Genomic DNA, 16750 nt, shown 5'->3' on the forward strand with positions numbered 1-16750 from the left:
AACTACTCACGTTGTTATTGTTGAATTATGTAACTGATTGAATTTCTCTTAAATAAATCTATGCACAACAATGTTGCGTTTGTCTGGAGGTTGTATTTGTGCTCGCCTTTTTGCAATCCATTATGCAGTTTAAACGATTAAAAGTGCAGGCTAATCACAAACAATATTAAGCGCAAGGCGCATAATAGTGTAAACGTACGAATAGTAATCCGATTTGTAGGGGTACAGGTGTGCTTTTAAAAAATTTAAGGTGTCAGGAAGGTAAACTTTTGAATATTTCGACATATAGCAACATGTTTTCTCTTGTTGCTCAACATTGGAACATGTTTTCTCTTCGTAATCAAATCTATTTGTAACCATCAAACACAATAAATTTACGAAAAATACATATTTTCGTGACTATTTTGTTGTACATATAATGATATGGTTCCTAAAGTCGTCGTATTGTGTTCCTATAGTGATGGTAAAGAAAGATACATAAAAAAGTGTGTACAATATTAATGGAATTTAGCTTTGAAGCTCTTTTGATATGAATAGAAAGGATTACTGCCATAATATTAATTTCTTACATAAGTTGATAAAAAAATGTATAAATTTAATCAATGAAACTATTAGCTAAAGTACTGCAGTACTGCACTCCTGTCGTCAACTCAAACCCGGAAGAGTGTGTTTGAACTGAAGTCGAATGTTCACTCATCTAGATTTGCGAATTTTTGCCTTTTTTGGTAAATTACTTACAGAAAGCTCATTTCTGTTGCTTAATTTTGTGAAACAATACGACATGTTCAAAATATCCCGGAAAAAATATTATTGTTTTTACTTGTTTTATAATTATAATCATTATAGAAATATGCCTGTTTTGTGTACCTATAATGGCACTATGGTAAACACACTTAAAAATTGCGTTGTTATGTGTTATATGTTAAATATGTTAAATATGTTAAGATATGTTAAATTCTAAGGATTTTGCAAAAATGTTGACACATTTCACAACATAATGGATTTTTCTGTCATTAAGTAACGGAATGGTCCCATTTAACTTTTAAACCCTTTGTAAAAGATCAGAGCAAATTTCACAATAACATAAATAACTTAATTACTCTTAAATTATCGTATCGAGGGCATTTAAGTACCACTATTGGTACAACCACTACTAAAAGTATGTTTACCCTATTCTTTTCATTTTAAGGAACTATGTACATATACTTACTAGAGTATTGATGCCAACAAGATGTTTGGAGTTGGCCTATAGTGAAATAACGTACCATAGATCTGGTACATTAAATGTTATATTAAATAAAGCACTGAATATTTTAATTCGTTTACTTACTTTTATCATTAGCTCTCTCTTTGATCATTACAACAAACAAATATAAAATTATTTTTGATCATTTTTTTAACATGTTCAAAACATATAAGTTACTTACATATAAATCTATAAATTATCCCTTCATTAACGTTTTGTAGCCTCCTCATCGAGAACCAGACTCAACCGCGATGTAATTACATGTGGTGGTTGAACAAATAGTGTTATGCCATCAATACACCAGTATGATATGGTCCACGTCCCAATGAGCCCACCCTTGTGTTACCGATTTGGTAGCACGATACGTGATTCTTAACCTCCTCGTTGCACTATCCCGTTATCTTGAGGCTTTGGCTACATTTGCATTCTCGCAACGATAAATCCCCATAGGCTAACGCGACACAAGCTGCACTCGCTATCGCTGTTTCCACATAGCACCAAATCAATGCATTTTGTAACAGTGATCACGCTTGCATAATTGCATACTGCATAATCGATAGTGTAGTCGACAGACGGGAAAATTTATTCACTTCATCCTACACAGGTTACTGACCGAGGAGTGGTAAAATTTTGTAATAGAGTATTGAACCAGGGCTCGGGAAGACCAGACACTGTTTCACGGGAGCATAACGTAAACGTTTGTTTTTTTAAATTGATTAAATGCAGCATACAGCATAAAAACGAGTGTTCACAAAATCAATAAAGTGCATACTGGCAATAATGAACCATTGTAAATTAAGCGGCTGAAGACATTGTTGATACAAGGGTTGGTATTTGTTGACTAATTGGTTAAACTTTTGATGAAAAATTAATCAAAATCGAGAGAGAGGGTGCAGAGTCAAAATGTGCAAGAGAAATAAACACTGTTTTCGAAATCGTACCCTGTACTATCTTACTTTAACTTTTGTTATAAAAGCATAACATATTTTAAGCATCCTAGGCTGTTCAATCGCGAAAACAGGTTCGATTCTCATCCGGGCTATTCTCCTTCTGCATGAGTCTAATAAGCCTGTAACAACCGGTTTATAAAAACTGAATCGAATGGCCTAAGTCCGTCGTAATACATAAAATAATAGATATAATAAAAATGTACAATTGATGATTATATCTCAATAACATCCATAAACGCCAAAAAATACTTTTTCATGCGTTTAAAGATAAATAGCTTCATTATTTATATTGTGTAATAGCGCACTGACACCACTATTCGTATTATTGTCACTGTTGTATCTAACAATAAAAAAATATATGAAAAAAGGGAAATGTTATCGTCCAATTAGCAGTAATGATTTTTAGTTTTTTTTAACGTAATTGATCATATATTTTCCTGACAATTTCAAACGTCCTAGCACCTACGAGCCAAAATTAGTTTCAATGTCGATGCTCAATAGCTTCACACAAATGTATTTATGTTCCGCGTTTGCCATCCCTATTGCTTACAGTTCGGCCAGCTTCCTTCAAGTACCGTCGATTAACATAAATGAACACCAGAAAGTGGCAACTCGTGTTGCGAACGAAGCAATCATTTGCACAGCTTTGCAAGCCTCCGCCCCGAAACAACATTACCAACTGCTATTTTTCCTGGCCGAATCTGGAGATGGCCACTTGCTCGACGTAAGATTTCTTGCAGCCAGTTCGTTTGCTTCCATTACGGTGTAGAAAGCTGAAACAGCTCGATTGCCGCTTCGCTCCATAAATAAACTGCTTTTGTCGGGCGGGAAAGCAAGAGAGGGGAATAGAAATGAAAAATAAGCTTTTATTCTGCTCCCTTCGCTGTGGGTTTGCGCGTATCGAGAAGCAACAAAAAGGGGTAATGAGGAAACCGTTTGCCGGGAAGGTCAGCTTGAGGAACCTGAACAGCAGAATCGAGCGCTGGAACTGTGAAAATGAAAGAAATGATACAACAGTCGCAAGTGCAATGTTGTTGAAGTTTTGCTTTGCAATTTCACGGTGCAAATGTAAACGGAAGCGAGCGAGTGCCTCCTGGCCCAAGTGTTTTTGAGGGCGGCAAAGCAGTTGCTGCCGCTGCTACTTTTCCTTTTTTTTTGGTTTTTGGTCGCTATTATTAGCGTTGAGCATAAATTTACCCGCTATCATTATGCAGTCACACCGGATTGTTTCGCCACTATGCGTCCCATTTGCTTACCATGGCGGTGAACTAAAAGGGAACGATGCTTGCATCTTGCCGTACGACAACGTGCCGCCAGAGCGGACGGACGGACGGAGTGTTTTACATAATGAGTGGCCAAAGTGTTTTTCCTCGCAGCGGAAAACTTTGCTCCGGGTGTCAAAAAATTACCGTTTGACAATCTAATAATTTACCGATCGAAGCGCAACCGTTTAGCTTGGGCAAGTGTTATCGTAGCGAAACGAGCTGCTCAGAGCCGTTGGTAAAGTAGAGTTGGTAGGTACGGCAACACCTTGTGCCATCGGCAGCAAGAACGTCCCATTTGTTAACTTGCACCCATTTGATACACCTTTTGCGACGCTAATTCAGGTCCGCAACGCCTTTCAGGACACTAAAAGTCAACGCTTTGAAACAGATTTGGCTTTTTCGGCTGCTGATGTGCTGAGTTTACTTTGTGCGCCACCATTTTCTGTGTATCGCAAGTGACAGATGGAGGTGACCTGAGCCACTAGTAGTTTCTTAACGATGGGCTTAAAGTTTCGTCTTATTTTGCATAAGTCGACAGTAAGCTCCTGCGCTGGATTCGCTCTGCGGCGTACGAACCGTGGTGCGGGTAGATAATATTCTTAGAAAAGTTTGTGAGTATGAATAATGGGGCCTTTTGCAGACATTTCATGCATATATTCGACCGCTAGCTTCCGCTAGTGAGCGTGTTATAATACAGGAAAATTCAGTTTGAAAGTAATTTATAACAATATTGTCACGGTTTGCAGTCAGTGGTGGGTTTTTTATTTGTTTCAAAATGTATTTTCATTTTTGTATTCATTATCTTGTTTGAATGTACTTTGCTGTATGATTCATATTTATGAGTACATATATACACGTTCGTGTTTTGTATAGTTATTTAAAGTCGGTAAAATGACAACTAAACTAATAAACAGTTCTCTCGTTAAATTCTGTTAAATGAAGCACCCACCATCGAAGGCAAAACATAATGAAATGTGCAAACAACATTGCATAATTGATTTATTTATGAACCGGGTTTAATTGTACCAAACTATCAGCCTCAAACACCACATCCACTGCATTGCACATCCCGGACGCACACTTAGGTAAGTTGCACTCCTAGACCACGCAAAACGCAATCATCACTCGAATCTTCATAATTGGCTACCGGACTCGCCCTTAGATTTACCGGCATAGCAACAAGTCGATAAGTACCACAAAAATGTACATCGTACCCCCGGTCATCGACGGAAGCAGGATGTTTTTGGCCCAAGTCCAAGAACTTCGTTCGTATGTTTCATGGTCAGCACAGGGCTAAACGAGACCTAATGCCACCGCTCCACGTTGCCCGCCGTGGTCGCAAAGAATGCCGCACCGTCTCCGGCACATTCTTTATCGCTTGTTGGCGTTAGTTTCATTCTAAAGCGACGTCTAGCTAGCTGACAGCGAACAGCGTGACCAGTGAGACATGAAGCGTCGCGTGCCAGCACAAAACAGAACCGACAATAAACTACTTTTCGGTAACTGTGACGGACGGGCGAAAAGGGAATAAAAAATATGTTCAACATTGAGGTTGACGTTAGTGCACAAAATCGAGAACGTTTGAAGCTTTAATAAAATGAATACAAATGCACACAACCAGCGTAACAAAGGTAAGGTTTAGTGATGCAGTATATTATTGCTATAGAAGCTCGCATTTAAAATGGAATTCTTTAATGTCTGTTCTTTGACTATGTTTCAATGAACGATTGTAGAAACGATTGCTAAATTACTTACAATTATAATGCTGAAACAACTCTTTCACTTGCGGATTGTGTTGGTTCTTCATACATAATCGTTGACCCTGGTCTTTGTGTTTTAATAACCTTAATCGAATTCATTGGCAAAATTGTAAAATAATGGTAACTTTTAGCACAAAAATTATATCATAATAAATCATTAAACATTATTTTTGATATTTTTGCAAAATTTTGTACAAATTATTTTGTAATTGTGATATGGTTTAAAATCGTGTGATTATGAAGAAATAAAACGATATTATAAAAAGGATCAAATGACTATGTATGAACAAATGATACATTGTCTATCATTAAAGGACTCTATCATATTTCATTACTGATAAGGAGACTCTAATCATCAAACAATTAAAATCTCACCAAAACAAGGAACAATTACAAAGTCTGTGTCCGTCGGAGCAAATGTTTCGGAGCAAAAAATAACAAATAAAAATAATACCTCGAAGCGCTAAACACGGGTGACGGGTGTTTAAAAGGCAAAGGTGACAACCGACAAATTGTGCAGGAAAATAAAACTAACGCATCAAGTGCTGCCGTGCACCCCGGCACCGTAGGTGTCAAATGCCTTGTTAGAGTGGAAAATTAAGAAAAATTAATTTAACTAAATGAAAAAGCTCAGCTGTCACATCCAGTTGACGCAGGTCCCTAGCACAATAAATCCCGGCGGGCAATCAATTAAGCATGTTTTCTTGTGTGTAATGATGCCGCAGCGGCAGTTACTCGGCAGTTCCCCAAGGAAAGGTGTTGGCAAGACAAAGGCAAAAGGTTCGTTTATTGTTCCCCGAATGCTGTACATAAATGGGGGTGCTGAAGTAATACTACTATTAAACCTTAAAAAAACGTAATCACCTGACTTTTACACACACTAAACAGTACACGATATACATATTTATCATTTGTATTTGTTTTACAAAGTATATTTTTTACAAAGCACGTGCGTAATTAAACAATTCCATAAAACACAGATTTCATACGCATGTAATTAATGATGTGAAATTATATGTAACATACATGAACGTTAGATTTATAATTATACTCATCTTTCAGGCTATAACTTATGCATTACTAATATAACAGAAGCTATTGGTTGATTAATTTAAAAATTATTTTATCATGATTGATAGCTTAAAACTATCTGTCTGTAAGCTGTGAACCATAATATATTTATAGCTTTGAGCTTCTCTGCACGCTACCAACACAGAGATGAAGTGAAATTAACACTCATCCCCATGATTGATAATGAATAGTTGCTTAAGTTTAAGCCAATAACATTTGACCCGTACAACTCATTTCAGTGCAGCTTGCTTGCATGCAGACATATCTAGCCACATATGAACTCTGGCCAAGCTCAAATGTATGTAAAACCATCAACTCATCCTTCCACGCTTCACAAAAGCTTTTCCGCCACCACTGCAATAGAAGTCATTCGAGATGGGAAATTGTTTTCTTACACACATGCCTGACAGTGAGCAGTGAGGAAAATATTAAGGCATCGGAAAAGTGAGCTGCATCTATTATGCATACGTATACAAACGTTCTCATCCATTCGGTGTCCCTGCTGCGATGTTGCTTGCACGCTCTCTGCACACTGCAGTATGCTGTCACTCTCCGGTGATACTTATGTCAGTGACAGGAATTGTTTGCAACTGTCTGCATTGTGATAAGAAAATGAGAAATGGGCAGAAGGATTTTCTGAGGATGCAAAATTGATGTAATATTCCATACAGCAGACTGCGGGGCAGATCACACTACCAAAGACACGACTGCACGCCGACTTATGTCGGCTAAATCGTATTTTGCGTCTTTCAAGAGAAAGAGAAAAACTGTTTTAGTTATGTTTTGGGAATGTCAAATGAATAAAAAAAATCAGAATCTCTGTCATAAAACAAGCTCATTTTTTAGTATTGAAAAAAAACAACTATTTTCAAATCATTGTCAAATAAATTAATACAAAACGTTATTATTCATCCTTTTTTGAACCAATTTTGGTACGAAAATCATCGACCTTATCCTTTAAATTTGACTTACCGTCTAAGAAACACTGAAAGACGATATTAAAATTACTGTAGATTGCTGTGTAAAAGCTCAGTTTTGTTCCAGCATCAGTGTCAATCACGTCGATGAGTAAAAGTAATAAATTTAACCCAACAGCGATTATGGTGTTTTATGTGGAAATGTAATATTAACGTAAATTAATCGCCCATCAACAGTCCATCAAAACCCAATTCAATCCCGGCTGGTCCCTACTTCTGGGGCGGACACCGAATTTCAACTGCCTAACCTAATCAAAATCTAATTTTGAGATACGTTTGAAGTTACCACTCCAGGGCCGCCTAACCATCTGGCGCGCGTTGAACCGAATGCTCCCAAATCTTGGCCCTTGACGAAGAGGTTTTTACGGTTCCTCGGTTCTTTTCCGATCTCGCAATCACGGCATTCAGCACCACTCACTGAGTTCGCTGCAGATACTTAGGACAGATGTCAGTGTGTCTGACGAGTGTCTGATTGGTAGCAGCTGTTGCTTCTGTTGCCATTCAAAGCTGTCATGTATGGAGATGGATAAGGTATCGTACCATGGACTGGCCCTCCTGTCTGGATACCTTTACCGACTCTCGGGCAAATCTACTGTCGGCCCAAAAATCTGTGTGGAGGCATCGTAATCAAATCATGCACGGCACGGAACAAATCTACCCGGAAGTGATAATTCTCCTCAATGATGAACATAGAACTTCAGATAAGGTAACGCAGCTTTCTGATTACATTCTGCCAAACAGAGGCGTTGTGGTCTGGCCATTCGTAGTCGATATTACTATTGTTGTGTTTGTTGATGATTCTGTTACTCATTTACAACTAGCGATTTTGTAACTATTTAGAAAATATAAAATGTGCTTTTACAATAGAATTGTTTGCTCCTATATAGGTAACATGGATTTTGGAAAATAATTACGTTGGCAGTGTAAAACAGCCGAATCATTTTCGATTCCATTTAAGCCAAATCAATTTAATGGTAAATTATCAATGTGTAAGACCCGTCATTGGTTCAAGCCCCCAATGGCCCGTGCGTCCATACGTAGGTCTGACTATCCTGCTATGTGCAATCAGTAAGTCACTGAAAGCCAACCCCATTAGTGGTACAGGCAGACCTTGACTGACAACGGTTGTTATGCCAAAGAAGAAGCAGTAAGACATGTTAATTAATGACATCTGACACGTGCCAAAAGAAGAAGAATAATAATAATAATAATAATAATTACTCAACTTTGATTAGCATGAAAATACGAGTCATATTATGAAGAATGTTTTAAAAATTACATTAATCAGTTAATTTAGGAATTAATTAATTTTTTAATTTTAGGAATCAAGAACAATATTATATAAAAGTATTGCTTGTTTTTAGGGTTTTTAACTTAAAAAAGAGTTTAATTTGTGAAAATATTTGTTAATAAATGTATATTCCACAAACAAAAATTTAAAACATGTCTACATTAGTTCTTAAGATTTTTCTATAAGTTAAGATAAAAAATTAGTTCTGTTTTACATTTTATGCAAGTGTTAAAAAAAGTTCCACAACAACATGTGTAAACCCACGTTTTAAGGGTTAGAAATATTTGGCCGAATAATAAAAGTTTTGTCTACAGTTTCTAACACAAAACCCAAGAGCATAACGACTTGGCAGGAGGTTAAATAAACGACTTATATGCACGCCGGCCCAAACCCAGACGTGCATTCGCGTTAGGAAGCATAGTGTTAGCACTGGACTTCCTGATTCAATTTTCTTGTTTGCATTGGTTTGCATTCGGCTCGCAAACCATGAACGTATGTATCCGTTTTAGCGAGTGGGTGAGTGTATCATCGTTTCTTTTTTTTTTCTTCTTCTTTCTGGGAAGCTTTGGATTCGATCATTCTCTCGGGAATCATCTGTTTGCTTGTTCACGTTGCGCTGGTACGAGGGCACCCGGTCACGATCGTCACCCGTTTTTCCATTGGCTTCCATGGTCAAACAGAGGAGTTTCATCGAATATATTGACATTAGAAATTGAATTTTTCCAACGATTTTGGACCTTGTCTGCTTTGAGATGATTTCAATTTTACAAGGCGTGCAAAGTAACGCTCATGAAATATTGAAAGAATGTGATCGAAACAATTTTTATCTTAAAACTCAATGCTATCTTTCCTTATGTTAAATTATAATACTACTTTGCTTTTTTTCATTCTATAATGTTTAATGCGTTGGCCAAACATTGTAGATATTAGCATATAACCATCTTATCGGGGCAATAATAGATGATTCAATATCACTACGAAAGCATTGTGCAAAGCATTATTGGCTTATTCGTTCTTTTACTCGCCGCTCAACATAACAAATAACAAAAAGCAGAAAAATCAAGGCCACTTGGTAGCAGCTTGATGATGTTTTTTCTCACCTTTCCACCAATCGACAAACAACCTTTCAATAAAGCGGAAGGTGTTTTTGAATCACCTTCTTCACATATTGACGGGACAATCTCTTCCCTGCATCGTTGAAAGGAACCAACACCGCATAAGTACTAACGGATACACCGGTACGCCGGAAGTGAGAAGCTTTAAAAAGGGATGTTTATTTTGCCCCCAAATCACCCTCAAACCACACTCCAAAGTCACATGCGTGTAGAAAGATTTTGCACGCATTGAGTCACCGATGAGTGGAGGGAGAATGGGTTGGGGTGGTTGGGAATGATTGGGTGGGTTGTCGTAAGAACGCACCTATCTTTATGGAACGAAGCGTATGCCTTTCGTTTGCTTACTGTTCTTGTTGAATTGTTTTTCGGTAGCGAAACTGGAAAAGATGCTTGTGATATGTAAGGTTTGCATTGGCGCACATTTCTTGATAATATCGACATATCTTAAGGCATAAAGCAGAAGTGTATTCTAGGATAGATATGTTGTTAAGGTTAAAAACGAGATATTGATACATTATTTTACGTATTTATTGTTATGTTTCAGGAATTTTAGATAAATTTTGAAAATAATGTTAGGGTACAAGTCACTGCAGATTCCAACTGAGAAAAAGCATTCTATGTGTTTTTGTTATAATATACCATTGAATTTAAATGTTCAAAGATTTGGTATTTTAAAGGGCGTTCTTGTGGTACAGTCGTCAACTCGTATGACTCAATAGCATGCCCGTTGTGGGTTCAAGCCTAGAATGGACCGTCTCCCCGTAGCAAAGAGTGACTATCCAGCTATGTGGAACAAATTTAATCTCCAACGCCTATATGGGTAGCCATGCCCAAGTTCGAGTTGTTCGAGTGTTCGAGTAATGTAGTTAGCCCACAAGTGGTACAGGAAGGCTTTGACCGGCCACGGTTGTTGAGCCTAGGAAAAACAAATGTAATTATTAATTATTAAAATCCCTGACCAATTATGACTGGTTCAGGTTGTTGTTAAGTTAAATTACATTATTCTTCTTCTTTGGCTCAACAACCTTTGTCGATCAGGGCCTGCCTGTACCACTTGTGAGGTTGGCTTTCAGTGACTTATGGATTACCCTCCATAGCAGGATAGCCAGTCCAACGTCCAACGTATGGCGGTACGGTCCATTTGGGGCTTGAACCCATGACGACATGTTGTAGCCAATTCGTATGAGTTGACGACTGTACCACGAGACCGGCTAAATTACATTCATTAGGTATACATAGAAAGTTTTTTTAAATATAATGTTGGCATTTGCACTTACATAATAGGCACTTACAGCCCAGCAAACCATATGACGTAAGCAGACTCCGGCGCTTATCATTTAGCTTCACTTTTTTATGCTTAGTCTATCGTACAAGCCGGTTATGCACAATATCATTCTTGAGTCAAAATTCTTGCCGTTGATGATATACGTTTGTCCATTATTGAATTATATTTTGCTAGGACAATAAAAGTATTTTTCACTGTTTTTTTCCAATATAACAAGTTTTACGAGATGTGTATAATACGATGTTCAGTAAGTATTTGCTGAAAAATCGAAACAATATTTTTGAATATATTCTTCCCTATTTGGATGACATTAGCATAGCTATCTGATCTGATTCTTAACTAATATATATTTTAGTTTTCCGTTTCCGTCCAATCGAGCCATAAGACTAAACCACCAGTACCCAGTAACAAAAAAAATTAGAACATTTAGCTACAAATGGATATTTCCTTTGAGACATGAGAAAGATCCTGCTATGCTTTTAAAAAGTTATCTAAACTACCCATACTCATCAATATTATTCCATGTGTGTAAGTTTTATTAGCATTCTATTTATCATTGTTCACATTAGTCAACTCAAGCTTGCAGCCCTTTGGGCCTTATCATCATTTTTGCCATTTTTAGTGAATGACAGTGTCCCCGGAATGTATCCCATACCATCCCTTTTCCACATTCTGTAGTTTTGCCTCGCAAGTACTGCCCATTCAGATTGCTGTAACGAAAATTTGTTATTGGACAGAAACATTAATTATATGCTCTTTTAACACATTCTCCATGCATTACCTAGCGTGGCAAGCGTTATACCACCAGGCTCCGGTGAAGGTCACTGCACAGCTATCCTTCGCTATATCGTTGTCGGAATCTAGAGTGGAAAACTTCATCCCTTTCGCATTCCCTAAGGAATCACCCGCAGGTCCTGAGAAGCCTTCTATTTTACTAAGCATGTACATCTGGTTTTCGTCAGCTATCTCAAACTGATCGTATCTGGCGAACGTTTTGTTGCCGTCGAAATCCTCCAGAAGTACAACCAACTCATATGGCTGCGACACAGTCAACTGATAAATACGATCCAAACCCAGCCAAAACTCTCCGTCCAGATTTCCGAACCCATTCTTGTACTCCTTCCAGTTCCGATAGAAGTTTGTCGATCCGTCAAACCGATGCTGTACCACAATCCAGCCGCCTGATTCGTACTCTTGATCGCACAGCACAGTAATTGGCTCTTTAAATGGCTTTTCAGGCTGTATCATGTAAACTCCAGTAGTGGGTGTCTCCTTACAGGAGCTGTAAACATCGTCTTTGGTCTCGTTGAACACCGGAAGGGTTGTTGTATTGCACTTTTGCTGCATTAAACTATCAATCTTAGAGCTCAAATCGTACAGTTTACTTTGCAGTTGAACATCTTTCTCGATGATGAGATGGCCTAATAAATTTAGCTCGTTCATCACCAAGCCTAATGCATAGCCACAATGCTGTACTCCCCAATAATATGAATTGCTTACATTTTGCGCAAGCAATCCGTCACAAGAAATCAGCAAAACAATCCCTAAACACGTTTTAAACATGATTCCGCTCATCAGAACAAAACAGTACTAATTTGAACACAAGCAAACGTTTTATTTATATATTTTTGCTTCAACCCGTGTCATCGTCTCGCAAGGCAATTTAACGAAAAGCCCACAACAGTGATAAGACCTTACAATCTTATCTGCATGTGTATTTACCTTTTTCATAATAGCTTCGAGCAAACAACATTAGTTCCCGTTGCTACAGAACATAAGTGGAATGATAATCAATCTGATCGCTTCTTGTGAACATAAAGAATATCTAAGATTGGTACCCTCTATTACTGGCGGATGCAAGTCTAGAGCTATTTGCGGGGATTGTTTTGTTTTAAAGATGTATATTTTAGATTTTGTTTATTCATGCATAGAGTTTAATTTTTTTTTCGGTAATAGACTAAAATAATGCAGTTAAAATAAAGACATATTCTTGAAGTAGTTTCTATCAAATAAAATATCGCATCAGATTATAACCGAGCTGTTTTTTTTTAATTTTATGTTTTTTTTTGAAGATATTCAGGAGGAACGGCTTTACCGCATTGTTTAAAATAGAATAAAATATTGTTATTACGTTGGAATGTGTCCCAAAAGTAGAATGATTGACACTTTGCCTTTTTCTTACACTATTCTTTAAAGGGCTTTCCAAGATACTTTTGAAAGTGCGCATCATTACAGGATTTTCCCAATCACTTTCGAATGTGCACATTATAATTCGCTGCAGGTTTTTACAACAGGTTTCAAATGGTGTATTTGCTTCAAAATGAAATTTCAGTTTTATCACATGATTTTCAACACATCACAAAGAACTTTCAAACTCAATCCAGCTTAAGACGTGTTGAAAATCATGCTGAAGAAATTAAAAATTATGATGATGGAAATGAAATATCAGATCAATGTGGATTACCATCTAGCACGCGTTGAATAACAACGTTTACTTTCAAAACTGACTTTTTAGTCTTTCTCTCTCTCATTTAGTCTTTCTCTCTCTCAATACATAGGTGCCACCATCGTTTTAGAACCGACCAGGGCACATTTGATGATCCCGTGTTCTTCAAACCTTAGATATGTTATCGCTGCTCTCACTTAAACCGTAGAAGACATGTATTTGGACATTTTAGACGCCAGATGACGTAATATTGCGATAATATCTCGGAATGGCGATAATATTCTCTTGGTTCTGAAGAATCGCAACCCATGTTGCCCCTTTTTCTTACTGCGCATCCGCTTATCTGTTACAAATACATGAGATAGTGCGGACTAGCGAATCATAAGGCCAAAAATACACGGACCGGAATTTTGCGGACGCGGAATTTTGCATGCTGTCAAACCCATATACAAACTGTCAACGGTTAGTTTTCCGAACTGTCATATTCATACATTTTTCAGCAGGCGGAATTTCGCGGCCGTGGAATTCCGCCTGTGGTCAAACCCATATACAAACTGTCAACAGTCCGCGGTCGCGAAATTCCAGTCCGTGTATTTTCGGCCTAAGACTTCGCGCTTGGTCGGCGATCTTGTTAAGGTAAGTACCTGCTCAATGTGCCTTGGGTTAAGGCGAAACGTGAAGACATCAGATGCGGTGTCCCGCCACATACCGAGAACTTTCTCAGCCTTAAGAGCGGTGTTCCACTAACCCACTTCGAGTTCGAAATCCAGTTGCGGATCATGAATCCACCTTGTCCATGTACGTACCTAGCATCATCTACTAGTTTCAAGGCTTCATCTTCCACCTCGACACTAGCCAATATGTCGTCCACGTAGCGTTCATATTTGATGTACTGAACTGCCAGGGGGAATGGCTAGGTGAACCTATCAGCCAATCATGTTATTGACGTCATACTAGGCGCTACTAGGCGAACAAGCAGCTCCGAAAGTCATTACCGTAATGACCGTACAAGCTATATTCTCGACTGCCTTTGCCAGACTATCAATACTTTAATGCGAAATGGTATTCGAAAGTTGCTTTCAACGAAATGTGTTATGACCTTAACTTTTACTTTATTTTAACACTTATAAAACACGATACAATAATTAACAAATGACACGCAATACAAACACGTTTAAATTATTTGGAAGCGAGCCAGTCGCCCTGCCGAGAACTCCTGCTTGATCGGCTCTTTTGCACACTCACTGGCTCAAACGGCACACGGCGCACACTAAGTCTAACGCTCTTAGTGTGTGCGACAGTGTGCGAGTGAACACTGTCGTCCCCATGGACGTTGACCGATGGCAGCGTAACTGCCATGGTATCCAGGGGTCGGCACGGCTGTTGGATTATTATTATTTTTTGTTGGTTAGATGATTTTTTTATTCTTCAGAAAAAACGGCCCTACCGTTTTTATTTGGTATTTGATACACAAGAAAAAAAACAAAAGCGTTGAGTCATTGTCCTTGAGAACATAAGGTAAAGTGGAGCTAAATTGCTCAACACATGTTGGAAACAGTACATCGCAAGCTTAAAAAGATGCCTAAAAAGATGTCAGACTTGGTTTTTTTTTTTATTTTTAATTCTGTTGATGAAGTCTATCAATGACCATTTTTTACACTGAATGTTTCATTAATTCATTCAATCGTGAATAATAAGCGTCACCTAAGGGTGGAAATCGAGAAAATTGTACTCTACTTTAAACATCATGACGTTTGCAAACTCAAAATTGTATAATATTTGTAGACTTTTTTTTAATAAAATCAACTAATTCAGTTTTTACTCCATTATTCACTTAAATCTTACCTACTTTCATTTTTAATTATTCCTATCACGTAACTGCCGAATAACTTGATTAATTGTTTTCCCTTATTGTTCTTTTTTTTTGACATCTGGTTTTATCAATCTATAGAACGGCAATATTTTAATTTTGAGCTCTTGAGCTATTTCACTGATTAGTTATCAGTTCCTCTTTCTCGCTCGACATTCTTTTAGTTTGTTTTGTTTTTTTTTTTCAACACTGCCACATTTGTCACAATTAGGACTGTTAACTAAATTATATTTAAATTTCATCTCTTGTGTGTATACTCTTTCATTGACCAACAAGTATATATAGCTTTTTTGTTCCGAGATCAGTTGTTTACCATTTATATTGAGCCATACGTTATTCCATTTTATTTTAGGGAATTTTTGTATTATATGTGGTGTGCTATAAGAACTGACTATTGTTTTGTGAATTGTGCTTGCTGTTGGTTTTTGTATAATTGCAGTTGATAGATAAGCCATTTCTATTCTTATTGTTTTCATGCATTAATATTGTAGCATATCTACTATACAGTTCTTATTATAAATCACACTACCAGCTATAAACATAGGGTTACACACTTTGAAAAGCCAAATCACACTATTGCAATACATTTATAACACATTCAGCAAACCAGACCGGGGCAACAAACCCGAAGAGTTCAGGCCTCTCAGTCCATACAAAAACTACTGAAACACGCAACATAAGCAAACGCAACCGTCTTCACAACAAAGTAGAGAACGCATAGCAATGTACAAGCGCGGTGACGAAGACACCCATTTGAAACCTTCTTTCGCAACACATTAAACCTGCAGCATAAGCACACAGCGACAAAAACACCTCACATCCTTCCATACACATTGTAAACTTAAACCACTTAGAAACACCTCACGGAAACCAGAAGTTCATTAACACCAAGTAAAATACAAAACAAAGAAAACGACCCAAGAAATTGTACCGAACCAATATTTTTTATGGATAAATAAACCTAATTCCAATCGCGACAAATCAGATTGATTCGGACTGCCAAGATAGGACGTTATGCTTCTAAAAACTTAGCCTACTAGCTTATTTCAAGAGTTTCCAGTAAGGGAAACCCCTTCGGGACGATCAAATGTCGGGGTCAATCAGTCCGCTTTGAACAGTTCGTTCCACCTCGTCTCATGTCAGTAAAAACTGACTCCCCGCAAACATAGTGCTCGACGGCCCCCGCGTATGTTCGATCACATTACAGTATGATGGTGGAATGTCTGAGATATCGCCAAATATTCCAAATACCAAAATATTCTCTTGACTATTGCAACAATTTTGCGCTGTTGTAAGAAGCTTATTTTCAGCTATAGTTTTTGTTAATCTTAGCTTAATAATTCTAGTAACATAATATTTTATAATCACAGTTAAGACGAGTTATTGGACGAAGTGAGTTCATACTTCCATGAAGCTGTGATTCTTTCTTGAATGTGGGTGCTAGGACTATTATTCACTCAACAAATTGGGGTGG

At 37.6% G+C, this 16750-nt stretch overlaps 1 protein-coding gene across 1 annotated transcript; it reads right to left on the reverse strand.

Annotated features, from left to right (window-relative positions):
• Nucleotides 1-11471: 11471 nt before the first annotated feature.
• Nucleotides 11472-12548, reverse strand: LOC120897573 (ficolin-1-like). Its single transcript, XM_040302558.1, has 2 exons — nucleotides 11742-12548; nucleotides 11472-11670 (listed from the first exon to the last, which is right to left on the reverse strand). The coding sequence occupies exons 1-2, from the start codon at nucleotides 12533-12535 to the stop codon at nucleotides 11535-11537; spliced, it is 930 nt and encodes a 309-aa protein (XP_040158492.1). The 5' UTR covers nucleotides 12536-12548; the 3' UTR covers nucleotides 11472-11534.
• Between the last annotated feature and the right edge of the window lie 4202 nt (nucleotides 12549-16750).

This window comes from Anopheles arabiensis, chromosome 2 (genome assembly GCF_016920715.1).
Source record: "Anopheles arabiensis isolate DONGOLA chromosome 2, AaraD3, whole genome shotgun sequence".
Lineage (NCBI taxonomy): Eukaryota > Metazoa > Arthropoda > Insecta > Diptera > Culicidae > Anopheles > Anopheles arabiensis.

Coding starts and splice junctions, on each gene's coding strand:
- LOC120897573 (XM_040302558.1), bottom strand. CDS start 12,535: ATGAGCGGAATCATGTTTAAAACGTGTTTAGGGATTGTTTTGCTGATT. Junction 11,671..11,741: donor TATAACGCTTGCCACGCTAG/GTAATGCATGGA, acceptor TTTTCGTTACAG/CAATCTGAATGGGCAGTACT.